The sequence below is a fragment of the Ranitomeya imitator genome, chromosome 2 (genome assembly GCF_032444005.1).
Source record: "Ranitomeya imitator isolate aRanImi1 chromosome 2, aRanImi1.pri, whole genome shotgun sequence".
NCBI lineage: Eukaryota > Metazoa > Chordata > Amphibia > Anura > Dendrobatidae > Ranitomeya > Ranitomeya imitator.
This window is the reverse complement of record NC_091283.1, coordinates 68,294,183-68,320,652: the sequence shown is the minus strand read 5'-3', so window position 1 is coordinate 68,320,652 and position 26,470 is coordinate 68,294,183. Positions and strand designations below refer to the sequence as shown.

Genomic DNA, 26,470 nt, shown 5'->3' with positions numbered 1-26,470 from the left:
TTTATCCATCTGTCAACAAGCTTTTACCTTCCCGTATTAACAATCTTTTAGGCTGAGCTGCGGGCCATGAATGCACCACTGTCTTCACCGCTTCCTCAGGCATGAATCTTTGTCCTCATATGGCTTCTATGAGGGCAACAGATAGGTGATAGTCCAATAGGGAGGAAGCTTTAAAGCATGGGTGGGAACCTTTTTTCTGCAGAGGGCCAATTGGATATTTATATCACTTCGGGGGCCATACAAATCGTGCACTAACTCCACCCACAAAGTATGTCTTGACTTTGGCGTTGGTGTCAGGACGCAATCTTTTACTGCATGTGCCTCAAAGTTCAGTAGTGAATACTGTGTGCGCATGCTCACAGACCAAAAAGAAATTGAAAAGCTGGTGGCCATCAAAACACGGCTCTTACCGGGAATCTGTCCGGGGGGCTGGAGAAAAGGTCGGAGGTTCTCGACCCTTGTTTTAAAGCTTTTTCACCTTAAAATTAAGCTTTTGAAGTGTCGACAATATGGGCAGAGGTGTGCGGATGTGCATTTTCTGCGCTTTGTCTAAATGTGTGCAACGTCATTGATAAATATCGACACCAGACACTTCCTTAGAAAAAAACAAACAAACAAATCACGGCCCGCTGCTCCTCTTTTGTAGAAATCACAAGTGTGGCTGCCTTTGTCTCCCGCACGGCAGTCCCGAATAACGAGGTGCAGACTTAGACAGAAGACAAGAGCAGTATATGGTCCCATCACAGTCCAATAGCTCATCACCATGCACAATTTGACCTGCCTTAGAATCATAGATTGTTAGAGTTGGAAGGGACCTCCAGGGTCATCTTGTCCAACGCCCTGCTCAATGCAGAATTTACCAAACCATCTCAGACAGATGTCTGTCCAGCCTCTGTTTGAAGACTTCCTTTGAAGGAGAACTTGTGACCACCTCTCGCGTTTCGGAGGTGGATGTGGCCCCATTGCCTCTTCCACCCTCCGCGTGGCTGCATAGGACGCACCAATGGCATGTCTGCCCTTGGAATTAACATAATATGTTCAAACCGCACCACAGTGACTGGAGAGACAGTGATCTCATACAGAAAGTACTGATAAGACAAAGGTTTCAAAAATAACTGGAGCGCAGGCCATTTTTGGCTCATCCTCATGTGTTTATATATATATATATATATATATATATATATATATATATGTTAAGAATAAGAATATAAATACATTATTAAGTGCCTCATTAAATACCTAATACTTAAAAAAATGGCATTGATTATGTGATGGATGTCAAAATCGTTTCTACATGTGTTCTCTGCACTATACTCAACAACATGAGCAGCATGAAGCACCTGTTCTGCAACTGCATAAAATGCTAACAGGTTGGCACATGTGTGTTTGACTTGGCAAGAAGATCAGATCTAAGTGTTAAGCCTGAGTCAACTATTAGTGAAACTCCCAGCACCTCCATGATTTGCATGGGATGTTGCAAAATAATCAGTACAGCCTATCTGGTAAAGCTCGTAATTAAAACAATTTTTGGGAGGTGGTGTTTTGTCTTTAAATAGGAGCCCTCCAGTCTTCTCCTAGACGCTGAGGAGGAGGAGGAGGTTGGGTCATCGGGTGCCAAAGCCACAAAGGATAATCGCATTACCTGAGAAGAAGAAGGATATAATACATCCACTGTTAAGGGCTACCTACAAGTATGGGACTTTTACCTAATTTTCTCAAGTGCTGTAACAAGAAAGCCAGTAAGGACCTGGTGGTAAGTGACTTATATCGGAAACTAATGGGAATACTGAGTCAAGTGTCTGGGCAGTCTGCCACGAAATGCTTTCTCTACTTGTCTTTATTGAGTAGTTTTGCAACAAGTGAACCCTTTGTTGTGTCTTCTACATCTTTACCGTATCTCGCTAACGAATCTTTTATTCTTTTTACTCAAAAAGAGAAATTTTCTTTAGATGTAGAAAAACTGAAGGTGCAACTATTTGAGTTCTTCGGGGTGCTATTATTTGGAACCTCGTCGTAACTTTTTAGGAGATTTAGGCAATGAGATGTGCCTGATACCTCTCTGTCTGTGTAGTGTGATCGATGGCCAACTTTAGACGACGCTAATCAAAATGAAGAGTGAAGTTTTGACAGTTTGCAAAAGCAAAGTGCAAGGCATTTTATCCCCTGTTTACTTACATTCCGGCTTAATCATTAGTGAACGGGATTCTGTATTTTTTAGTAAAATTGTTTAAGGCGAGGTAGCCGTGCACAGTGGCCAGTCAGAGATTACGGCACTGAAATAATAAGTGACTTATCAACATCCTACCGTTCTACGTATCACACTTCACTGCTTTACAGCTCCGTATAGTTTATCTGAAAAGTAAAAATAGTGAAAAATTAAAAAATACAATTGGAATTCTACTTAGAGGGCACATTTTTTTTGGAGGGGTTCGATCTGTTAGCAATCTGTTATTACAAAGATCTTCTTCTTTTTTTTTTTTTTCTAGCTTTTTCCCAGGTAATTTTTTTTATGAGTGCAACGTTTTGAGTGGGAAAGAAAAAAAAAAGAAAAAAAAATTGGTTTTCGGCTTCAAAGTAATTACATTTTCTGTCTAGAATTTACTTTTGATACAGACTTGATAGACTTCGAAATAGACTTCGTTTTTTTGCAACTTTATTTTTCCAATATAAAAATTGACGCTGTGTATGGAAGGTCGACCCTTTATGCTAAATTATAATGTATCAGTTAATGATAAATTAAAATAATGATTGATTTTACATTGTAATTTAGCATACAGGGGCGACCTTCCATACAAAGCGTCAGTTAAAAAAAAATATAAAAAAAATATTGCAAAAATAATGTAAAAATAATGTTGCAAAAAAAATCTCAGTAGAAGGCAAAAACAAAATATATCTCAGTGATCCAAAAGGGGATGTTCTCCATCGCCAAAGGAAAGTAGGTAAAGCTTAGCCTTTAATTCTATAGGATAGAAAAAAAAATTGGCAGAATGTGCACATATTAAAAAAATCACTACACGTGTTGGGTAGAAAAACCCTATAATTATAGCGGAGTGGTGCGCTCACTTGACACTTTTTCTATTTTTTGCAAAAAAGAAATATACTCTATATCATTTGAGAAGATATTCAATGTTAAGTTACTATGGACATGAGGCATTATAGAAGAGTAGACCCGTGCTGTGCTGCCATATGGTGCCTCTGCGTGTTATTAAGATATCCTCCCTTAAAAATAACCTATATATATAATTGTTTAAGGTCCACTTCCGTCTGTTTGTCTGTCACGGAAATCCCGCGTCACTGGTTGCGGCTGGCTGGGCGCGACCAATCAGCGACAGGCACATTCCGGCCGCGAAGTGGCCCCTCCCTACTCCCCTCCAGTCAGTACCCCCTCCATATTCCCCTCCAGTCAGCGCCCACATAGCGTTTCAGCAGTCCGTTAAACATACTGCGCTACACCGCGGCATAACGCGGTGTAACGCAGTCGGTTAACGTTGCCATTAAACCTTTAAATGTGTCCAATGTTTTACTATTGATGCTGTCTATGCAGCATCAATAGTAAATACATATAATGTTAAAAATAATAATAATAATTAAAAAATCATTATATTCTCACCATCCAGCGTCCACGGCAGCCTTTCCCGCTCCACGCGACGCTCCGGTTCCAAGAATGCATTGCAGCAATGACCCAGATGACGTAGCGGTCTCGTGAGACCGCTACATCATCACGGGTTATTGCCGCAAGGCATTACTGGGAACGGAGCATCGCTAAAGGCCTGGGCTGGATCCGGGGGCCGCCGGAAGGTGAGTATATAACTAATTTTTATTTTAATTCTTTTTTAACAGGGATATGGTGCCAACATTGCTATATACTACGTGGGCTGTGTTATATACTACGTGGGCTGTGTTATATACTGCGTGGCCTGTGTTATATGCTGTGTGGGCTGTGTTATATACTACCTTGCTGTGCTATATACTAGGTGGCTGTGCAATATACTACGTGGCTGTGCAATATACTACGTGGCTGTGTTATATACAGTACTACGTGGGCTGTGTTATATACTGTGTGGGCTGTGCTATATACTATGCGGGCTGTGCTCTATACTACGTGGGCTGTGTTATATACTGCGTGGGCTGTGTTATATACTTTGTGGGCTGTGTTATATACTACGTGGGCTGTGTTATATACTACATGCGCTGTGCTCTATACTACGTGGTCTGTGTTATATACCGCATGGACTGTGTTATATACTGCGTGGGCTGTGTTATATACTGCGTGGGCTGTGTTATATACTGCGTGGGCTGTGTTATATACTGCGTGAGCTGTGCTATATACTACGTGGTCTGTGTTATATACTGTGTAGGCTCTGTTATATACTGCATGGGCTGTGTTATATACTGCGTTGGCTGTGTTATATACTGCGTGGGCTGTGTTATATACTGCGTGGGCTGTGCTATGTACTATGTGGGCTGTGTTATATACTACGTGGGCTGTGTTATATACTGCGTGGGCTGTGCTATATACTACATGGACTGTGCTATATATTACGTGGCTGTGCTATATACTACGTAGCTGTGCTATATACTACTTGGCCGTCCGTGAACAATCAGCTGCAGGCGCAGTCTGGCCGCGAATTGGCATGGGATTTGAACCACGCTTCGCTAATTGGTCGCGCCCGGCCGGCCGGCCGAATCCTGTGCATTCAGTGCATTATTCTGAAATCTTCATAAATAAACTACATACATATTCTAGAATACCCGATGCGTTAGAATCGGGCCACCATCTAGTATTTCTATAATGCTGTATCAGATGAAACATGATACTTTTTTCTCTTAGTTGTCATATGGCTCCGAGAGAAAATAACTTATAAATGGATACAAGGTCCTCTCCCATCTGTACCAGTCCGTCACTGTAAATCTGTTTAATGTAAACGATATCTATAACCCTGTATGTAACCCCTTTCTCATGTACAGCACCATGGAATTAATGGTGCGATCTAAATAAATAATAATAATAATAATAATAATAATAATAATACAATATAAATCCACAGACTTCTATAGGCATCATATTAGGAGCATAAATTGCCTATTAAAATGTTAGAGTACTTTTGGTGCTCAACATTTATTAGAGGAAATCTGTTTTGAGTTTTTTGCTACTCTGTCTGAGAGCAGCATGATGTAGGGGCAGAGACCCTGATTCCAGTGATGTATCACTTGCTGAGCTGCTTGCTGTCATTTTAATAAAATCACTGTTTTGGCTAATGTAGTTCTCTGAATGCTGAGATCTGTATAACTCCGCCCACACCACTGATTGGCAGGTTTCAGCCCATTTATAGTGTTTACGGAAAGCTGCCAATCAGTGGTGGAGGCGGGAGTTATACAGTATTCATGACTATGCAGGTTTACTAGTTGTCTAGTGATAATATTCTGCTGATATAACAGTGATTTTATCAAAACTACAGCAAGCAGCCCAATAAGTGACACATCACTGGAATCAAGGTCTCTGTCTCTACATTATGCTACTCTCAGATTAGGTGGCAAAAATCTGGTGATAGATTCTCTTTAATCCTGAGTCATCCAGTTAAGACTTTGGAGACCTCCCTTGACCTAGAAGTTTAGTGGGGTGAATTAAGGTGACAGCATTGACATCCATTATAAACCACATCAAATCTTATGTCACCTAAAGAAACGATTAGTACTGCAATTGTCTGAGATTAGAGATTAAATATTAGGATAGCAAACAATCAAAAAAGAAAGATAAAAAGCCACGATAAGAACGTTAATAAAGCCTTCTCCGTGATAACAATGTAAATAATGTGTCCGCCAAGATGGGAAAAAATAAATAATGTGTCAGATCCATGAAAAAAAATTCCTAAATTCTTAAAAAAGGAATATTTACTGAAATTCGAATGTAACATTTATGAAAAAGTAAAAAAATCCAATAAATACCTAAAAAACATGCAAAAACTTATGAGAGAGAGCCAGGGACCTTTATGAGACAATCTTTTCCACTGACTGACATGAATTCTTATCATTAGGATTCAAGAGTGGAAAATACGGATGAGAACACGGAACGTGGAAACTGGTCCAGTAAATCGGAGTACCTCCTGTCTATGGTGGGCTATGCCGTTGGTTTAGGAAATGTGTGGAGATTCCCTTATCTCACCTTTCAACATGGAGGAGGTAATTGACCAACATGCACTGGGGTCTTTTTAAGTGCGGGTATTACACTTCTTAAAATACATGTACAGAAACTTTAAAGTAATTATGTATGTATGGAAACTCAGAATCAATTTAAAGGAATTTTCCATTTTGTATTATCCAGTCTTGGGCCCCATTCACACATTCAGTATTTGGTCAGTATTTGACATCAGTATTTGTAGCCAAAGCCAGGAGTGGGTGATGAATACAGAAGTGGTGACGTGTTTCTATTACACCTTTCCTCTGATTGTTCCACTCCTGGTTTTGGCTTATAAATACTGATGTAAAATACTGACCAAATGCTGAATGTGTCAATGTGGCCTTAAACTAGTTTAACCCTTGTTTGATCGATGCAGAAGGAACATTCATTCCTACCTCAGAATCTACAAAGAATGGATCATTGTGATAAGGTTTGATCTTAAAACAGACCCCATACATTAGAGGCATCTATGAAGCATCTTCACTATCTAAAATCAGATCATCTGTGGAACCAGAGCAGCCACCATGTCAGTCGAGTCACAGTCTATTTCCTATTTGGTAGGGACATATATAGAGGTTTTTCAGGTGACTGATAATTTTTTTTATTTGCTGTATTCCTTTCTGAATATGTATGTAATGTAGTGTAGGTGTATTACGGTACATACTTACCAATCACCATTATCTTCCCTTTTCAGTGCCGCTTCTATCCTCCTCTGGTCCATGTAACCTTTCTTCATATTTGCCATCTCACACAGCAGCTGATTTCCTAATGTAAGACTATGAGCCTCCATAGACTTAAAAAGGGATCTGTCACTGAGTTAATGTAGGGGCAGAGACCCTGATTCCTGTGATGTGTCACTTACCGGGCTGCTTCCTGTAGTTTTGATAAAGTCATTGTTTTATCTGCTGCAGATCTACCAGCTCTGTATAACCCCGCATACATCCCCGATTAGCAGCTTTCTGTGTAAACTGTGCCGATGCAGAAAGCTCCCAATGAGCACTCGGGGCGGGGTTACACAATGCTCATGAATGTGGACACCTCTATGGCAACAGGTTTACTAGTCCTCTAATAATAATCTCCTGCTGATAAACCAGTGATTTTATCAAGCAACCCAGGAAGTGACACATCACTGGAATCAGGGTCTCTGTCTCTACATTCTGATGCTTTCAGATAAGGTAGCAAACCCTGGTGATACTTTTCCTTTAAATTATGAAAGCGACTTCCGGTTTACGAAAAAAAAACCTGTGTGATCCAGCTAGTCTGATTTCATGTTCTGTGGTGGAGAAGAGCAGCGGAGCAGTGCTGGAAACGGGGAGGACTACGATGTTCATAATACACTGACATTACATATAGCCCGGTTCACTATGTAATTTCGCCGGAATTTTCTGGAGAGTTTCAAATATGTACATTTTTGGAAAGGCTATGGTATAAGCAATAAGAAAAACAATGTTTCCATTTGCCCCGAGTCCTAAGTGGCCGCCATCTTGGATTTTACAAAATGGCTGATTTACATCGATTTTTGTTAATATCTCAGCTTGTAAGTAACGTAAAACTTAAATTTTGACAGCTAAACATACATTTTGAGTACTAAGAAATGCAGTGGTATCCAAATAAATACTCTATATACGACTACAAATTGTATCGGTTTATATTTGAACAAATTTTCGAACTCGAAAAGCAGAGAGTTAATGTTTTTAACTTTTGAACAACCAGAGTGTCTTTACATATCGCCACCATCACTGTCATCATCAGTTTCATATTTGGTCTGAGTGTCCTCGTCATTCATACACTCGCTGTCACACTGACAAAGATCGGTACAGGATAAGTTATTTTTTCGGCACGAACACCTTGAAGAAGAACAGTCATGTTTGCATTGACAACTAATCATCTCGATTATTGCTTTTGGAGCTGGAAGAACATCTGTCATGGTTGGTTTCAACTGTCCATCCAACCCTTTGTGATAGCCATTCTTCTCGGGATCCAGCTGAGAATCCTGCAAAGCAATGTTAGCTTGTCCCCACACTCTGGCTTGGATATGGACTCTGAGGACATGTTGTTTTAGAGCTCCGAGTGTAGGAGGTAACCTGTCACTTTCTGCCATATGCTTGCAAAATAGATGCCATCGCAGTTCGGGAATATTCTTAATAAAAATGCCTTTTGGAGAGTAAGCAAAACATACGAAGGTAGCAAGAGTTGACAACATAGTTTTGCTCACTTCTTTTTCAGTCGAAAGCATCTGCAGAGAACTGATTACATCTGGTGTTGCGTTCATGTAAGCTTGCAGCCAGATTGCTTTGCCAATTCGAGAGAACCTTCCAGTTGTGTCAGCACCAGTGAATGCATGGAAGGCTGTCAAAGCCTTTGCTCTGTCTGCCCCTATGACTCTCCTTATTGGCTCTATCTCGATCATCCCAGAGACCATTGAAATCGATGTATTCTTCAGCATGAGGTCATAGTTAGCTATGACCAACACCAGTACATCGGTATCAGGGGAGAAGAAAACCATCCTTGCATCCGGTGGGTTTCGTTGTGTTGCCAAGACAGCTTGGTAGATCAACAGTGTGTCTGCTTCTTCGTGATTTGAATTCATACATGATGTTCTGACTCATAGTGAGTGCTGCTCGGTCAACAATTTTGGTCCTTCTTTGAGTTTCAAGGCTGTCAATCGGCCCTGTTATGATCCAACGGATAGCGGAATATAATTCTGCTGGAACGTCGTTTATGTCACTAGTGACCGTTATGGTGTTTTTATCATTGACTTCCGTTGTAAAATTAGCAATGCTTTTCCTAATTAACTGTGCTGCTTTGTAGATTGTCTGCATGTTGTCTGCATCATCACTACGACATTCCATTGCAGAATTAACCATGATTTCCTCACAGGCTTCTGGTGAATAAAGAACTGCTGATTCCCTTCTGTTTTTTGAAAGACAGGATTTCAGATGTGGCAAGGCATTCATTATAATTTCTTTGAGCCACTTTCTAGTGAATGTAGGTTTGTGATTTTCCACGCCTTCTATACCAAGCATATTCAAATAAGTGGTTTCGATATCTTGTATAGATAGATATGATTGGTTCTGTGTTTGAATATCCACTAGGTTTATCAACTCTAGCAGACTTGCACGTTGTAATAAGGGTTCTTTGTGGTCTGTTCTGTTGGTACTACGTTCTCGTTGTCCATGAAAAACATGCTTTGTCCAACAGCTTTTGTGGTACCGGACGTCAATAGAATGTGCATCCCCTGGTGCAATGCATGTGTTCAGTCTTGTTTTCAGTGTTAAATTATCTGATGTTTCAATAGCTTGTTTCAACGATTTCCCTGCGTTGACTGTCCTCACATTATAAAGCTTCTCATTCTCATCGTTCTGACAAAAGAAACATTTTTCCTTATCCAGTGGCCATGTATGTGACCTCGTGAATGGTGATGAAGAGTCAGATGTTAATGAACCTGATTCGTCCATTTCAGCACGTCCTCTTTTTAATCCTCGTTTCTTGGTAATGTGGCTACCAGTAGCTAATGCATGTGCATAACGGTCCCGGGCTCGTTGTATTTGGTCGTTGTTAATTGCATTTGTGTAACAACTTCGATGGTAGACTGCCTGATGTGTAGCGATTGTGTCTTTCCTGTTGCTAATCCGTCGATGGATATCAACATAGTTGCCATCTTGTAAACTTGCCCTCTCTGCTACTATGTCCAAAACGCGCTGGTAAGACTGTATCCGAGGATTTTGCACCAACTTCTCATTGCCATTGGAAGACTGACAGAGCATACATAGCTTCCAGTTGATAGGTGCCTCACCTTCACAAGTGACTTCAGTAGCTTGTGGTTTGTCTGTCATGTTCAACTCCTGTAATAAAAGAAAAAAAAAACATGTGATTCCTGTCATTATGTATTATTATGTCAATACTAATTAATTATAAAAAACTGCTGTAGTAAATATCTAAAACACATCTGCAACTAGTAATATTGCATTTCTTAGCCCTAAAATGTATGTTTAGCTGTCAAATTTTATTTTTATGTTATTTATAAGCTGAGATATTAACGAAAATTGGTTTTACGTCAGCCATTTTGTCAAATCCAATATGGCGGTCACGTGGGACTCGGGGCAAATGGAAACATTGTTTTTCGTATTGCTTATACTATAACCTTTCCAAAAATGTATAGTTTTCAGACTCTCCAAAAAAATCCGGCGAAGGCCTAAATCAATACATAGTGAACCGGACTAATATTTAGAAAGGACCAGAAGAATAAAGTTTGCCGCATGTGCTTCTTTAGGTTACAATTTGTTTTGGAATGCTGAGACTTAATCCAATCATTACTGTTTTTTTGCCTGAGATTTCAGGCTTCTTGGAGCAGTTTTACATCCATATTCCATTTATGAAATGTTTAGAATTTTAGTCCTAATACTGGGAAGACATAATTTACAGGAGTACTATGTGTTATCCCTATTTACACATCCAAAATCAATCAAAATATTTGCTTTCTCAAAGTGGATCAATATAAAAGGAAATGAATACTAGACATAATCAATGAATGCATCGCAACGTTATCCCTATGTGGTCTCCATTTAGGTGCGTTTCTTATCCCATACGCCATCATGCTGGCTCTTGCTGGGTTACCCTTATTCTTTTTGGAATGTTCCCTTGGACAGTTTTCCAGTTCAGGACCAGTGGCCATGTGGAAGGTGCTCCCCATATTTGAAGGTTAGTAGATCGTCATTACTCTAAATGTCCCTGTGATTCACCAGTCTCTAATGTTCTGTTGTGGGGTGAAATCTGTACACCCCAAAATCGTCCATCTAAAAATGAATGTTATTTAAGTAGGTTCCTAGGGGGATGTTTAACTCAAAAAAGATAGTCACCTTCTATATATATAATTGTCTAAGGGTTTTTCCGTCTGTCTGTCTGTCTGTCCTGGAAATCCCGCACCTCTGATTGGTCGAGGCCGCCAGGCCTCGACCAATCAGCAACGGGCACAGCGGCGATGATGTCATAAAGGACGTAGACATCCCACGTTTCTGATTCAGCGACGGGCACAGTATCGACGTAGATGTCATAATGGTTGCCATAGCGACGATGATGTCATAAAGGTTGCCTCGACCAATCAGCGACGGGCACAGTCTGCCGCGAATTCAGGAATCATCATTGTCCATATACTACGGGGACATGCATATTCTAGAATACCCGATGCGTTAGAATCGGGACACAATCTAGTATATAATAAATAGGGATCCCTGAAATTTCATCTGGATAAGGGGGTGGTCTTCTCAATGAGGTGGTCTTTTTGAAAGGTTTCACTTCTTTGATGGCAGTCAGACTAATTGTCCTCTTTACTTGCTGTGGGTAAATGGTTCCTGAAACCCCGACCTGCTGGCTATGAGAATTATTGTTTAATACTTAAGATTTAATGTTTTATTTTTCACTTTAACAAAATTATGGCCTGCAAAGTCTTTATACATATAAAACAAGAAATGCAGCAGGTACTCGCCCTCCCCAGGTTTAGTGCTGGGTCTCCGCCACTGCTGCGGACACTGTGTGCTGGATACGGTGGTGACATCACCTCTGCAGCCAATCACTGAGCTCCACAGCTTGTGCCATCTGCATCAGCAGAGCTCCTGAGCTCAGTGATTGGCTGCAGCAGTTGTATGCGATGTAGTCGTGTCATCATCACCGCTGCAGACAGTACATAGTGACCGACGCAGTGGAGGGCTGGTGCTGGTCCCAAAGACTGTGAGTACCTGCTCAGTTTGTTACCTTATATGTATAGAAGAGTCTGGGACCAAGTTTTGTTTAAATGGAAAGCCCCTTTAAAAGGTTCCTGATCTATGGATACATTCAGTGCCTGCTCTACTTTCAGAGGAGACTCAAGAAGGGCTAAAGAGAACAGAAGAGGACAGACTGTAGGGTTGTAATGTGGCTATCGGTAGGGGTCTCAACACCCAGAACATCATCAATCAACATTTCCGATATTGTAGTTTATTTATTCTTATCTATTACTTTAGTATAAGGTCTCAATAATTCATTAAAATCATTGTTTCATGGCTTTATACATATTTTATGTTTTTTTTCTATTCCATAGGAGTGGGAATTACCATGGTCCTAATTTCAACATTGGTCACTATATACTATAATGTTATCATCGCATACAGTTTATATTATTTATTCGCTTCATTTACAAGTGTGTTACCGTGGTCTGAATGCTTTGAATGGTCGGACAGCAAATGCAGCAAAATACCCAAAGGTAAAAATTATCTTTATAATTTGTGTGACCGCGCTGGTCTCCTCATAATTCCCTGCAGCTACGACATCTAGAGGATTATCATGCCTTGTACAATGGTGGTCAGTACCTAGGCCATCGCAGATCAGAGATTCCCAGTGGAGTAATATGATAAGTCTCTCTCTCCTGTAGAGTGTAAGCTCTTATGGTCAGCGCGGTCCTCTCTCTCCTGTAGAGTGTAAGCTCTTATGGTCAGTGGGGTCCTCTCTCTCCTGTAGAGTGTAAGCTCTTATGGTCAGCGGGGTCCAGCCTCTCCTGTAGAGTGTAAGCTCTTATGGTCAGTGGGGTCCTCTCTCCTGAAGAGTGTAAGCTCTTATGGTCAGCAGGGTCCTCTCCCCTGTAGAGTGTAAGCTCTTATGGTCAGTAGGGTCCTCTCTCTCCTGTAGAGTGTAGGCTCTTATGGTCAGTAGGGTCCTCTCTCTCCTGTAGAGTGTAAGCTCTTATGGTCAGCAGGGTCCTCTCTCTCCTGTAGAGTGTAAGCTCTTATGGTCAGTAGGGTCCTCTCTCCAGTAGAGTGTAAGCTCTTATGGTCAGCGGGGTCCAGCCTCTCCTGTAGAGTGTAAGCTCTTATGGTCAGTGGGGTCCTCTCTCCTGAAGAGTGTAAGCTCTTATGGTCAGCAGGGTCCTCTCCCCTGTAGAGTGTAAGCTCTTATGGTCAGTGGGATCCTCTCTCTCCTGTAGAGTGTAAGCTCTTATGGTCAGTGGGGTCCTCTCCCCTGTAGAGTGTAAGCTCTTATGGTCAGCGGGGTCCTCTCTCTCCTGTAGAGTGTAAGCTCTTATGGTCAGCAGGGTCCTCTCTCTCCTGTAGAGTGTAAGCTCTTATGGTCAGTAGGGTCCTCTCTCCAGTAGAGTGTAAGCTCTTATGGTCAGCGGGGTCCAGCCTCTCCTGTAGAGTGTAAGCTCTTATGGTCAGTGGGGTCCTCTCTCCTGAAGAGTGTAAGCTCTTATGGTCAGCAGGGTCCTCTCCCCTGTAGAGTGTAAGCTCTTATGGTCAGTAGGGTCCTCTCTCTCCTGTAGAGTGTAGGCTCTTATGGTCAGTAGGGTCCTCTCTCTCCTGTAGAGTGTAAGCTCTTATGGTCAGCAGGGTCCTCTCTCTCCTGTAGAGTGTAAGCTCTTATGGTCAGTAGGGTCCTCTCTCCAGTAGAGTGTAAGCTCTTATGGTCAGCGGGGTCCAGCCTCTCCTGTAGAGTGTAAGCTCTTATGGTCAGTGGGGTCCTCTCTCCTGAAGAGTGTAAGCTCTTATGGTCAGCAGGGTCCTCTCCCCTGTAGAGTGTAAGCTCTTATGGTCAGTGGGATCCTCTCTCTCCTGTAGAGTGTAAGCTCTTATGGTCAGTGGGGTCCTCTCCCCTGTAGAGTGTAAGCTCTTATGGTCAGCGGGGTCCTCTCTCTCCTGTAGAGTGTGAGCTCTTATGGTCAGTGGGGTCCTCTCTCTCCTGTAGAGTGTAAGCTACTATGGCCAGTGGGATCCTCTCTCTCCTGTAGAGTGTAAGCTCTTATGGTCAGTGGGGTCCTCTCTCTCTCCTGTAGAGTGTAAGCTCTTATGGTCAGTAGGGTCCTCTCTCTCCTGTAGAGTGTAAGCTACTATGGCCAGTGGGATCCTCTCTCTCCTGTAGAGTGTAAGCTATTATGGCCAGTGGGATCCTCTCTCTCCTGTAGAGTGTAAGCTCTTATGGTCAGTGGGGTCCTCTCTCTCCTGTAGAGTGTAAGCTCTTATGGTCAGTGGGGTCCTCTCTCTCCTGTAGAGTGTAAGCTATTATGTCCAGTGGGATCCTCTCTCTCCTGTAGAGTGTAAGCTCTTATGGTCAGTGGGGTCCTCTCTCTCCTGTAGAGTGTAAGCTCTTATGGTCAGCGGGGTCCTCTCTCTCCTGTAGAGTGTAAGCTCTTATGACCAGTGGGATCCTCTCTCTCCTGTAGAGTGTAAGCTCTTATGGTCAGTAGGGTCCTCTCTCTCCTGTAGAGTGTAAGCTCTTATGGTCAGTAGGGTCCTCTCTCTCCTGTAGAGTGTAAGCTATTATGGCCAGTGGGATCCTCTCTCTCCTGTAGAGTGTAAGCTCTTATGGTCAGTAGGGTCCTCTCTCTTCTATAGAGTGTAAGCTATTATGGCCAGTGGGATCCTCTCTCTCCTGTAGAGTGTAAGCTCTTATGGTCAGCGGGGTCCTCTCTCTCCTGTAGAGTGTAAGCTCTTATGGTCAGTAGGGTCCTCTCTCTCCTGTAGAGTGTAAGCTACTATGGCCAGTGGGATCCTCTCTCTCCTGTAGAATGTAAGCTCTTATGGTCAGTGGGGTCCCCTCTCTCCTGTAGAGTGTAAGCTCTTATGGTCAGTGGGGTTCTCTCTCTCCTGTAGAGTGTAAGCTCTTATGGTCACTGGGGTCGTCTCTCTCCTGTAGAGTGTAAGCTCTTATGGTCAGCGGGGTCCTCTCTCCTGTAGAGTGTAAGCTCTTATGGTCAGCGGGGTCCTCTCTCATGTAGAGTGTAAGCACTTATGGTCAGCGGGGTCCTCTCGCTCCTGTAGAGTGTGAGCTCTTATGGTCAGTGGGGTCCTCTCTCTCCTGTAGAGTGTAAGCTCTTATGGTGAGCAGAATCCTCTCTCCTGTAGAGTGTAGGCTCTTATGGTCAGTAGGGTCCTCTCTCTCCTGTAGAGTCTAAGCTCTTATGGTCAGCAGGGTCCTCTCTCTCCTGTAGAATGTAAGCTCTTATGGTCAGTGGGGTCCTCTCTCTCCTGTAGAGTGTAAGCTTTTATGGCCAGTGGGATCCTCTCTCTCCTGTAGAGTGTAAGCTCTTATGGTCACTGGGGTCCTCTCTCTCCTGTAGAGTGTAAGCTCTTATGGTCAGTGGGGTCCTCTCTCTCCTGTAGAGTGTAAGCTCTTATGGTCAGTGGGGTCCTCTCTCTCCTGTAGAGTGTAAGCTATTATGGCCAGTGGGGTCCTCTCTCTCCTGTAGAGTGTAAGCTATTATGGCCAGTGGGATCCTCTCTCTCCTGTAGAGTGTAAGCTCTTATAGTCAGTGGGGTCCTCTCTCTCCTGTAGAGTGTAAGCTTTTATGGCCAGTGGGATCCTCTCTCTCCTGTAGAGTGTAAGCTCTTATGGTCACTGGGGTCATCTCTCTCCTGTAGAGTGTAAGCTCTTATGGTCAGTAGGGTCCTCTCTCTCCTGTAGAGTGTAAGCTCTTATGGTCAGTAGGGTCCTCTCTCTTCTATAGAGTGTAAGCTATTATGGCCAGTGGGATCCTCTCTCTCCTGTAGAGTGTAAGCTCTTATGGTCAGCGGCGTCCTCTCTCTCCTGTAGAGTGTAAGCTCTTATGGTCAGTAGGGTCCTCTCTCTCCTGTAGAGTGTAAGCTACTATGGCCAGTGGGATCCTCTCTCTCCTGTAGAGTGTAAGCTCTTATGGTCAGTGGGGTCCCCTCTCTCCTGTAGAGTGTAAGCTCTTATGGTCAGTGGGGTCCTCTCTCTCCTGTAGAGTGTAAGCTCTTATGGTCAGTGGGGTCCCCTCTCTCCTGTAGAGTGTAAGCTCTTATGGTCAGTGGGGTCCTCTCTCTCCTGTAGAGTGTAAGCTCTTATGGTCACTGGGGTCGTCTCTCTCCTGTAGAGTGTAAGCTCTTATGGTCAGCGGGGTCCTCTCTCCTGTAGAGTGTAAGCTCTTATGGTCAGCGGGGTCCTCTCGCTCCTGTAGAGTGTGAGCTCTTATGGTCAGTGGGGTCCTCTCTCTCCTGTAGAGTGTAAGCTCTTATGGTGAGCAGAATCCTCTCTCCTGTAGAGTGTAGGCTCTTATGGTCAGTAGGGTCCTCTCTCTCCTGTAGAGTGTAAGCTCTTATGGTCAGCAGGGTCCTCTCTCTCCTGTAGAGTGTAAGCTCTTATGGTAAGTGGGGTCCTCTCTCTCCTGTAGAGTGTAAGCTCTTATGGTCAGTGGGGTCCTCTCTCTCCTGTAGAGTGTAAGCTATTATGGCCAGTGGGGTCCTCTCTCTCCTGTAGAGTGTAAGCTATTATGGCCAGTGGGATCCTCTCTCTCCTGTAGAGTGTAAGCTCTTATAGTCAGTGGGGTCCTCTCTCTCCTGTAGAGTGTAAGATCTTATGGTCAGTGGGGTCCTCTCTCTCCTGTAGAGTGTAAGCTCTTATGGTCAGTAGGGTCCTCTCTCTCCTGTAGAGTGTAAGCTATTATGGCCAGTGGGATCCTCTCTCTCCTGTAGAGTGTAAGCTCTTATGGTCAGTGGGGTCCTCTCTCTCCTGTAGAGTGTAAGCTCTTATGGTCAGTGGGGTCCTCTCTCTCCTGTAGAGTGTAAGCTATTATGGCCAGTGGGATCCTCTCTCTCCTGTAGAGTGTAAGCTCTTATGGTCAGTGGGGTCCTCTCTCTCCTGTAGAGTGTAAGCTCTTATGGCCAGTGGGATCCTCTCTCTCCTGTAGAGTGTAGGCTCTTATGGTCAGTGGGGTCCTCTTTCTCCTGTAGAGTGTAAGCTCTTATGGTCAGCGGGGTCCTCTCTCTCCTGTAGAGTGTAAGCTCTTATGGTCAGTGGGATCCTCTCTCTCCTGTAGTGTGTAAGCTCTTATGGTCAGTGGGGTCCTCTCTCTCCTGTAGAGTGTAAGCTCTTATGGTCAGTAGGGTCCTCTCTCTCCTGTAGAGTGTAAGCTCTTATGGTCAGTAGGGTCCTCTGTCTTCTGTAGAGTGTAATCTATTATGGCCAGTGGGATCCTCTCTCTCCTGTAGAGTGTAAGCTCTTATGGTCAGCGGGGTCCTCTCTCTCCTGTAGAGTGTAAGCTCTTATCGCCAGTGGGATCCTCTTTCTCCTGTAGAGTGTAAGCTCTTATGGTCAGTGTGCTCCTCTCTCTCCTGTAGAGTGTAAGCTCTTATAGTCAGTAGGGTCCTCTCTCTCCTGTAGAGTGTAAGCTCTTATGATCAGCAGGGTCCTCTCTCTGCTGTAGAGTGTAAGCTCTTATGGTCATTGGGGTCCTCTCTCCTGTAGAGTGTAAGCTATTATGGCCAGTGGGATCTTCTCTCTCCTGTAGAGTGTAAGCTCTTATGGTCAGTGGGGTCCTCTCTCTCTCCTGTAGAGTGTAAGCTCCTATGGTCAGTGGGGTCCTCTCTCTCCTGTAGAGTGTAAGCTCTTATGATCAGTAGGGTCCTCTCTCCTGTAGAGTGTAAGCTATTATGGCCAGTGGGATCCTCTCTCTCCTGTAGAGTGTAAGCTCTTATGGTCACTGGGGTCATCTCTCTCCTGTAGAGTATAAGCTCTTATGGTCAGTGGGGTCCTCTCTCTCTCCTGTAGAGTGTAAGCTCTTATGGTCAGTACGGTCCTCTCTCTCCTGTAGAGTGTAAGCTACTATGGCCAGTGGGATCCTCTCTCTCCTGTAGAGTGTAAGCTATTATGGCCAGTGGGATCCTCTCTCTCCTGTAGAGTGTAAGCTCTTATGGTCAGTAGGGTCCTCTCTCTCCTGTAGAGTGTAAGCTCTTATGGTCAGTGGGGTCCTCTCTCTCCTGTAGAGTGTAAGCTATTATGGCCAGTGGGATCCTCTCTCTCCTGTAGAGTGTAAGCTCTTATGGTCAGTGGGGTCCTCTCTCTCCTGTAGAGTGTAAGCTCTTATGGTCAGCGGGGTCCTCTCTCTCCTGTAGAGTGTAAGCTCTTATGACCAGTGGGATCCTCTCTCTCCTGTAGAGTGTAAGCTCTTATGGTCACTGGGGTCGTCTCTCTCCTGTAGAGTTTAAGCTCTTATGGTCAGTGGGGTCCTCTCTCTCCTGTAGAGTGTAAGCTCTTATGGTCAGTAGGGTCCTCTCTCTCCTGTAGAGTGTAAGCTCTTATGGTCAGTAGGGTCCTCTCTCTCCTGTAGAGTGTAAGCTATTATGGCCAGTGGGATCCTCTCTCTCCTGTAGAGTGTAAGCTCTTATGGTCAGTAGGGTCCTCTCTCTTCTATAGAGTGTAAGCTATTATGGCCAGTGGGATCCTCTCTCTCCTGTAGAGTGTAAGCTCTTATGGTCAGCGGGGTCCTCTCTCTCCTGTAGAGTGTAAGCTCTTATGGTCAGTAGGGTCCTCTCTCTCCTGTAGAGTGTAAGCTCTTATGGTCAGTGGGGTTCTCTCTCTCCTGTAGAGTGTAAGCTCTTATGGTCACTGGGGTCGTCTCTCTCCTGTAGAGTGTAAGCTCTTATGGTCAGCGGGGTCCTCTCTCCTGTAGAGTGTAAGCAATTATGGTCAGCGGGGTCCTCTCGCTCCTGTAGAGTGTGAGCTCTTATGGTCAGTGGGGTCCTCTCTCTCCTGTAGAGTGTAAGCTCTTATGGTGAGCAGAATCCTCTCTCCTGTAGAGTGTAGGCTCTTATGGTCAGCGGGGTCCTCTCTCTCCTGTAGAGTGTAAGCTCTTATGACCAGTGGGATCCTCTCTCTCCTGTAGAGTGTAAGCTCTTATGGTCACTGGGGTCGTCTCTCTCCTGTAGAGTTTAAGCTCTTATGGTCAGTGGGGTCCTCTCTCTCCTGTAGAGTGTAAGCTCTTATGGTCAGTAGGGTCCTCTCTCTCCTGTAGAGTGTAAGCTCTTATGGTCAGTAGGGTCCTCTCTCTCCTGGAGAGTGTAAGCTATTATGGCCAGTGGGATCCTCTCTCTCCTGTAGAGTGTAAGCTCTTATGGTCAGTAGGGTCCTCTCTCTTCTATAGAGTGTAAGCTATTATGGCCAGTGGGATCCTCTCTCTCCTGTAGAGTGTAAGCTCTTATGGTCAGTAGGGTCCTCTCTCTTCTATAGAGTGTAAGCTATTATGGCCAGTGGGATCCTCTCTCTCCTGTAGAGTGTAAGCTCTTATGGTCAGCGGGGTCCTCTCTCTCCTGTAGAGTGTAAGCTCTTATGGTCAGTAGGGTCCTCTCTCTCCTGTAGAGTGTAAGCTCTTATGGTCAGCGGGGTCCTCTCTCCTGTAGAGTGTAAGCAATTATGGTCAGCGGGGTCCTCTCGCTCCTGTAGAGTGTGAGCTCTTATGGTCAGTGGGGTCCTCTCTCTCCTGTAGAGTGTAAGCTCTTATGGTGAGCAGAATCCTCTCTCCTGTAGAGTGTAGGCTCTTATGGTCAGTAGGGTCCTCTCTCTCCTGTAGAGTGTAAGCTCTTATGGTCAGCAGGGTCCTCTCTCTCCTGTAGAGTGTAAGCTCTTATGGTCAGTGGGGTCCTCTCTCTCCTGTAGAGTGTAAGCTCTTATGGTCAGTGGGGTCCTCTCTCTCCTGTAGAGTGTAAGCTCTTATGGTGAGCAGAATCCTCTCTCCTGTAGAGTGTAGGCTCTTATGGTCAGTAGGGTCCTCTCTCTCCTGTAGAGTGTAAGCTCTTATGGTCAGCAGGGTCCTCTCTCTCCTGTAGAGTGTAAGCTCTTATGGTCAGTGGGGTCCTCTCTCTCCTGTAGAGTGTAAGCTCTTATTGTCAGTGGGGTCCTCTCTCTCCTGTAGAGTGTAAGCTATTATGGCCAGTGGGGTCCTCTCTCTCTTGTAGAGTGTAAGCTATTATGGCCAGTGGGATCCTCTCTCTCCTGTAGAGTGTAAGCTATTATGGCCAGTGGGGTCCTCTCTCTCTTGTAGAGTGTAAGCTCTTATGGTCAGTAGGGTCCTCTCTCTCCTGTAGAGTGTAAGCTATTATGGCCAGTGGGGTCCTCTCTCTCTTGTAGAGTGTAAGCTATTTTGGCCAGTGGGATCCTCTCTCTCCTGTAGAGTGTAAGCTCTTATAGTCAGTGGGGTCCTCTCTCTCCTGTAGAGTGTAAGATCTTATGGTCAGTGGGGTCCTCTCTCTCCTGTAGAGTGTAAGCTCTTATGGTCAGTAGGGTCCTCTCTCTCCTGTAGAGTGTAAGCTATTATGGCCAGTGGGATCCTCTCTCTCCTGTAGAGTGTAAGCTCTTATGGTCAGTGGGGTCCTCTCTCTCCTGTAGAGTGTAAGCTATTATGGTCAGCGGGGTCCTCTCTCTCTCCTGTAGAGTGTAAGCTCTTATGGTCAGTAGGGTCCTCTCTCTCCTGTAGAGTGTAAGCTATTATGGCCAGTGGGATCCTCTCTCTCCTGTAGAGTGTAAGCTCTTATGGTCAGTGGGGTCCTCTCTCTCCTGTAGAGTGTAAGCTCTTATGGTCAGTGGGGTCCTCTCTCTCCTGTAGAGTGTAAGCTATTATGGCCAGTGGGATCCTCTCTCTCCTGTAGAGTGTAAGCTCTTATGGTCAGTGGGGTCCTCTCTCTCCTGTAGAGTGTAAGCTCTTATGGTCAGCGGGGTCCTCTCTCTCCTGTAGAGTGTAAGCTCTTATGGTCAGTGGGATCCTCTCTCTCCTGTAGTGTGTAAGCTCTTATGGTCAGTAGGGTCCTCTCTCTCCTGTAGAGTGTAAGCTCTTATGGTCAGTAGGGTCCTCTGTCTTCTGTAGAGTGTAATCTATTATGGCCAGTGGGATCCTTTCTCTCCTGTAGAGTGTAAGCTCTTATGGTCAGCGGGGTCCTCTCTCTCCTGTAGAGTGTAAGCTCTTATGGCCAGTGGGATCCTCTTTCTCCTGTAGAGTGTAAGCTCTTATGGTCAGTGTGCTCCTCTCTCTCCTGTAGAGTGTAAGCTCTTATAGTCAGTAGGGTCCTCTCTCTCCTGTAGAGTGTAAGCTCTTATGATCAGCAGGGTCCTCTCTCTGCTGTAGAGTGTAAGCTCTTATGGTCATTGGGGTCCTCTCTCCTGTAGAGTGTAAGCTATTATGGCCAGTGGGATCCTCTCTCTCCTGTAAAGTGTAAGCTCTTATGGTCAGTGGGGTCCTCTCTCTCCTGTAGAGTGTAAGCTCTTATGATCAGTTGGGTCCTCTCTCCTGTAGAGTGTAAGCTATTATGGCCAGTGGGATCCTCTCTCTCCTGTAGAGTGTAAGCTCTTATGGTCAGTGGGGTCCTCTCTCTCCTGTAGAGTGTAAGCTCTTACGGTCAGTGGGGTCCCCTCTCTCCTGTAGAGTCTAAGCTCTTATGGTCAGTGGGGTCCTCTCTCTCCTGTAGAGTGTAAGCTCTTATGGTCAGTGGGGTCCTCTCTCTCCTGTAGAGTGTAAGCTCTTATGATCAGTTGGGTCCTCTCTCCTGTAGAGTGTAAGCTATTATGGCCAGTGGGATCCTCTCTCTCCTGTAGAGTGTAAGCTCTTATGGTCAGTGGGGTCCTCTCTCTCCTGTAGAGTGTAAGCTCTTATGGTCAGTGGGGTCCTCTCTCTCCTGTAGAGTGTAAGCTCTTATGGTCAGTGGGGTCCTCTCTCTCCTGTAGAGTGTAAGCTCTTATGGTCAGTGGGGTCCTCTCTCTCCTGTAGAGTGTAAGCTCTTATGGTCAGTGGGGTCCTCTCTCTCCTGTAGAGTGTAAGCTCTTATGTTCAGTGGGGTCCTCTCTCTCTCCTGTAGAGTGTAAGCTATTATGGCCAGTGGGATCCTCTCTCTCCTGTAGAGTGTAAGCTCTTATGGTCAGCAGGGTCCTCTCTCTCTCCTGTAGAGTGTAAGCTCTTATGGTCAGTAGGGTCCTCTCTCTCCTGTAGAGTGTAAGCTCTTATGGTCAGTGGGATCCTCTCTCCTGTAGAGTGTAAGGTCTTATGGTCAGCGAGGTCCTCTCTCTCTCTCCTCCCATCCACATGTATTTTCTGAGCAATTAAAAACTTTTCAGTGATATTTGCGCATATTTATTTGCTGCAAATTGAATTTTGGTGCAAAGTTTGCTAAAGTCGGCAAAATCAAAAGAGCAGCTCAACTCTAATTGGTACGAAGCAACTATAAATTTTAGAATGCAATTATACTAATCCATACTTTAGTTAATGGGAACCTGTCACCTACAAAGATGGTATTTACCTAAGATATATTCATAATCAGTAGGTAAATAACTAGTGATGAGCGAATATACTCGTTATTCGAGATTTCCTGAGCACGCTGGGGAGTCCTCCGAGTATTTTTTTAGTGCTCGTAGTTTTAGTTTTTCTTGCTGCAGCTGAATGATTTACATCTGATATCCAGCATAAGTACTTGTGGGGGTTGCCTGGTTGCTAGGGAATCCCCACATGTACTTATGCTGGCTACCAGATGTAAAAACTAAAACTCCAGGCACAAAAAAAATACTCAGAGGACTCCCGAGCGTGCTCGAGAAATCTTGAGTAACGAGTATGTTCGCTCATCACTATAAATAATATTTAAATCAAGTCTGGCAGATTTACTAGAAACGCATTTATAGGCAGAAAACTAAGTTATATTCGCCCTGCAGCCACTTGTTTCCAGTCTTTGGGCTGTAAGTCACAAATTGATTAACAAATGCTGCAATGCAAGCTGTCAAACAAAGTGCCAGGCAGTAATTGTTGGCTCGATCATGGTGAATGAGCAATGGCTGTTACAGCAAAGTGACTGGAAACAAGCAGCTGCAGGTAAATTATATTTTCATTTTCTCCCTGCAGCCACTCTTCCAGTAAACCTGCCAATCATGATTTAAACACTATTTACCTCCAGATTACCACTATATTTGCCAGTAAATAGCATTTTATTAGGTGACAGGATTCTTTTATGGCATCATACACATGGGTTTGTCACTTCACACCACCTTTCAGTATGGAGACGTATTACGATGTATGCTCCTGCCACAATCCCAAATCATTATACTTATGCCCGTATTTCTGTTTTTTTACTTTGTGCTTTCCAATTACTTGTGTTTTTAATCTGAATGAGTCAACGCAGCACCTTTAGGCTAGGTTCACATTGCGTTAACAGCAGCCCGTTCAACACATGCGTTAACGGGCTGCTGTTAACGCAAGTGCCGATATGTCATATCGCTAGCGCAGAGAGAGCTAGCAGATGCTCTATCTGCGCTAGCAGTGACAGACCCAGAAATGCTGCAGCACGCATCCCAGGGTCCGTAACTCAATGACGGCACATCGCTAGCGCACCGCCATTATGGGCGTGCGCTAGCAATGCGCCCGAAATAGGGGATAATGGCAGCATTAATGGACTACGTTACACCACGTTATGCCGTGGTGTAACGCAGTCCATCTGCCACATCGTAATGTGAACCTGGCCTTACAGAGGCAAATCGTAATTAGGAAAAAAACAGAAAGAACCTAGAATGAGTTTGGTAATTATTGTCCTAAAACTCTAATGAGCCTAAATTGCAATACATTACTTATAAAGTCATTTATAAGCAGGAATAACATTGCAGAATAGTGAAAGGTACTGATTACTGATATGTTATTCCAAAATACAAGTCAGAAAAAGTCCTAAAGACTGGGACATAAGTCTGGGGAGTTATACCCAAAGTGTGGAACCTAGAGGGGCAAAAAGTCCCTTTGGACCATATGAGAAGACCAATAGTGGAAGTCCTGTTGAATATTTTGCATTGCGGTCCACAGGCTTCAAGTTACGTCATCACCTAAAGAGTTATATAAGATTCAAAATACAGTAGTGTTTTCCTTCCTTCCTTCCTTCCTTTTTTCCTTCCTTCCTTCCTTCCTTCCTTCCTTCCTTTCTTTCTTTCTTTCTTTCTTTCTTTCTTTCTTTCTTTCTTTCTTTCTTTCTTCCTTCCTTCCTTCCTCCCTTCCTTCCTTCCTTCCTTTCTTTCTTCCTTTCTTTCTTCCTTTCTTTCTTCCTTTCTTCCTTCCTTCCTTCCTTCCTTCCTCCCTCCCTTCCTTCCTTCCTTCCTTTCTTCCTTCTTTTCTTCCTTCCTTTCTTCCTTTCTTCCTTTCTTCCTTTCTTTCTTCCTTCCTTCCTTCCTTCCTTCCTTCCTCCCTCCCTCCCTTCCTTCCTTCCTTCCTTCCTTCCTTCTTTCTTCCTTCCTTTCTTTCTTCCTTTCTTCCTTCCTTCCTTTCTTCCTTCCTTCCTTTCTTCCTTCCTTTCTTTCTTTCTTTATTCCTTCTTTTCTTCCTTCCTTTCTTCCTTCCTTTCATCCTTCCTTTCTTTCTTTTTTCTTTCTTTTCTTCCTTCCTTTCTTCCTTCCTTCCTTTATTCCTTTCTTTCTGCCTTCCTTCCTTCTTTTCTTCCTTCCTTTCTTCCTTCACCACTCTTATTGACAGTATGTGAAGCATGTGCTCACTACTATGCCATTCATTCAAGCGATTACATTCCCCTCTTCTCTGGATCAGTGGGGTCTCAGCAGCTGGATCCTCAACAATCATACATTTAGAGTCTATCCTTTATGTTGTTTATGGGACAAGCCCTTTTCTAATTTTTAAAAGTTTACCTCGACCGCCAAATACCATATTTCATTTTTCATTTGGGTTTATTCCAGATCTGGTAAAATCAATGCAACGGTACTATGTATGATGCCATTAACTTAACTTTGAGATGTGGAAACGTCCAAGATAAAAGCCAATGGGGCTTTGCACTGGGGTTTCTGCTGTAGGGATACTTTGGAGTCCTAACTCATTGACCTCTACTGAAGCTATCTTCCAATATATCTCAATAGCCTTTTCACAAATAGTCAAAACAGTGCCACATCTGACTATGGGTTGTGTCTGACATTACAGCTCAATTATATTGACGTAAAGGGCCTGAGGTGCAATACCAAACACAACCTGCAGACAATTGTGGCAGTGTTTTTAGAAGAATGCAACTGCGTATTTGTAATCCCTTTAATTGACTAATCAAACCTACTAATAATACTAATAACATGTTTTCTGTGCATAGGGTTTTGTAACGTAACTCTACAGTCAAATATCTTCGAAATCATGAACCTTACGTGGGTGAAGGATAATAATTACACATGTGTGGAAAACTCCACTATATATATGGACACCGAACTTCCCAGCAAACAGTATTGGGAGTAAGTATGAAGTTATACTTCTTACTCATTTCCGTTCACACATACAAGTTTCCAAAAACCAAAGTAAAGTAATGGATGGATTGATCAGATCTTCCACAACATAACTGTGGAGGCCTCAATTTATTACATAATATATTATGAATTTAGAAAAGTGCATATTACAGCTGAGAAAAAAAGATTCAAAGGACTCTGGTTCAGCAGCCATGCTGGGAATCTATGGCCAGTTGACCAGAGCCCTGTGAACTGCCTCTTACCTGTTGGTATCCCTCGCGTTTCTTTTGATTATTCCGTCATGTTCCATATGCTTTTTTTTGTTTGGTTCTATTAATATTATATGTTGGCTTAACGGCAACGTCCACTGTTGAATAACTCCTGCTTAATCGATTCAGGACCTCAATTAACATAGAAACAATGGATAGTAATCTCGCTCAGCTGCGCCATTCCAGCAATTTTGGAACCGCTATTCTGAGCAGGTGACCAGTTTATTGTTGTCTTATGTCCAAGTTGCAGCCAATTAGTGGCCGCTGTTTGGCTGCAGCTCATCAACATTCCTTCAGGATGGTTGTCCACTCTGAGGAAATAGTAAAGGTTGCAGCCAAACAGCAACTGCAGCAGGCACTACGACAATTCCCGATGGGAGTAGCGGCACCAACATTGCTGGAATGGCGCCTCTGCATTGTTCTCATTGCCCAGAAGTGGCCAACCACTTGAAGGGTTTAGATAAGATTAGAAGAAAGGGATTTTTTTTAGAAATAAGAACTATACCTGATGACCTTTCACAAATTTTGACTTTGTAAAACTGTACATTCCTGCATATAGTAGCAAAAATGTTTTTTCTATTTTTTTTCTTCACTCCATTGTGGAGATACAGAGCACCAAAATTACAGACATCCAATTTGTTAATTTTCTTATGATACAACTGGTCGTTTCATTATGTTCAGCTTTCTGGGGATATATTTTCATCTGGCTATGACACTGTCAAATCATAAAAAAGCAGCGACATAGAGAGGAAAAAGTAGACGCCCACAGTGCCGACAAAAATATAATGCCCATAGGAAAGGTCAGAACTGTGCCAGTGTGATGCTTAACCATCATCGATCCTCAGTTGCTCCTGCAATGCTCCTCACTCTTCCTGCTGCTCTGACACACTGGTATCACTGTCTGCTTCCTCTCTCAGGGGTTTTCCTTACAGGAAGTGCAAGGAAGGAGGCGTTGTCAGTAGTGATGAGCGAGTGTGCTCGTTACTCCAGATTTCCAAGTATGCTCGGCTGTTCTCCGAGTATCTTAGGCGTGCTCATAGAT

At 43.9% G+C, this 26,470-nt stretch overlaps 2 protein-coding genes across 4 annotated transcripts in view; one reads left to right on the top strand and one right to left on the bottom strand.

Annotated features, from left to right (window-relative positions):
- Positions 1-1,528: 1,528 nt before the first annotated feature.
- Positions 1,529-26,470, top strand: part of LOC138661923 (sodium- and chloride-dependent neutral and basic amino acid transporter B(0+)-like) — a 49,020-nt gene continuing 24,078 nt past the window's right edge. The window contains exons 1-5 of the mRNA XM_069746917.1: positions 1,529-1,753; positions 6,036-6,180; positions 10,748-10,879; positions 12,255-12,416; positions 25,033-25,168. Of these exons, the coding sequence (XP_069603018.1) occupies positions 1,694-1,753; positions 6,036-6,180; positions 10,748-10,879; positions 12,255-12,416; positions 25,033-25,168 (635 nt within the window). The 5' untranslated portion in view covers positions 1,529-1,693. The remainder of the gene's footprint in view (positions 1,754-6,035; positions 6,181-10,747; positions 10,880-12,254; positions 12,417-25,032; positions 25,169-26,470) is intronic.
- LOC138661925 (uncharacterized) overlaps positions 8,468-26,470 on the bottom strand; it is a 76,738-nt gene continuing 58,735 nt past the window's right edge. For all 3 annotated transcript variants that reach the window (XM_069746920.1, XM_069746923.1, XM_069746922.1), the window contains exon 2: positions 8,468-10,023. In XM_069746920.1, coding sequence (XP_069603021.1) covers positions 8,665-10,023 — 1,359 coding nt within the window. In that variant the 3' untranslated portion in view covers positions 8,468-8,664. The remainder of the gene's footprint in view (positions 10,024-26,470) is intronic.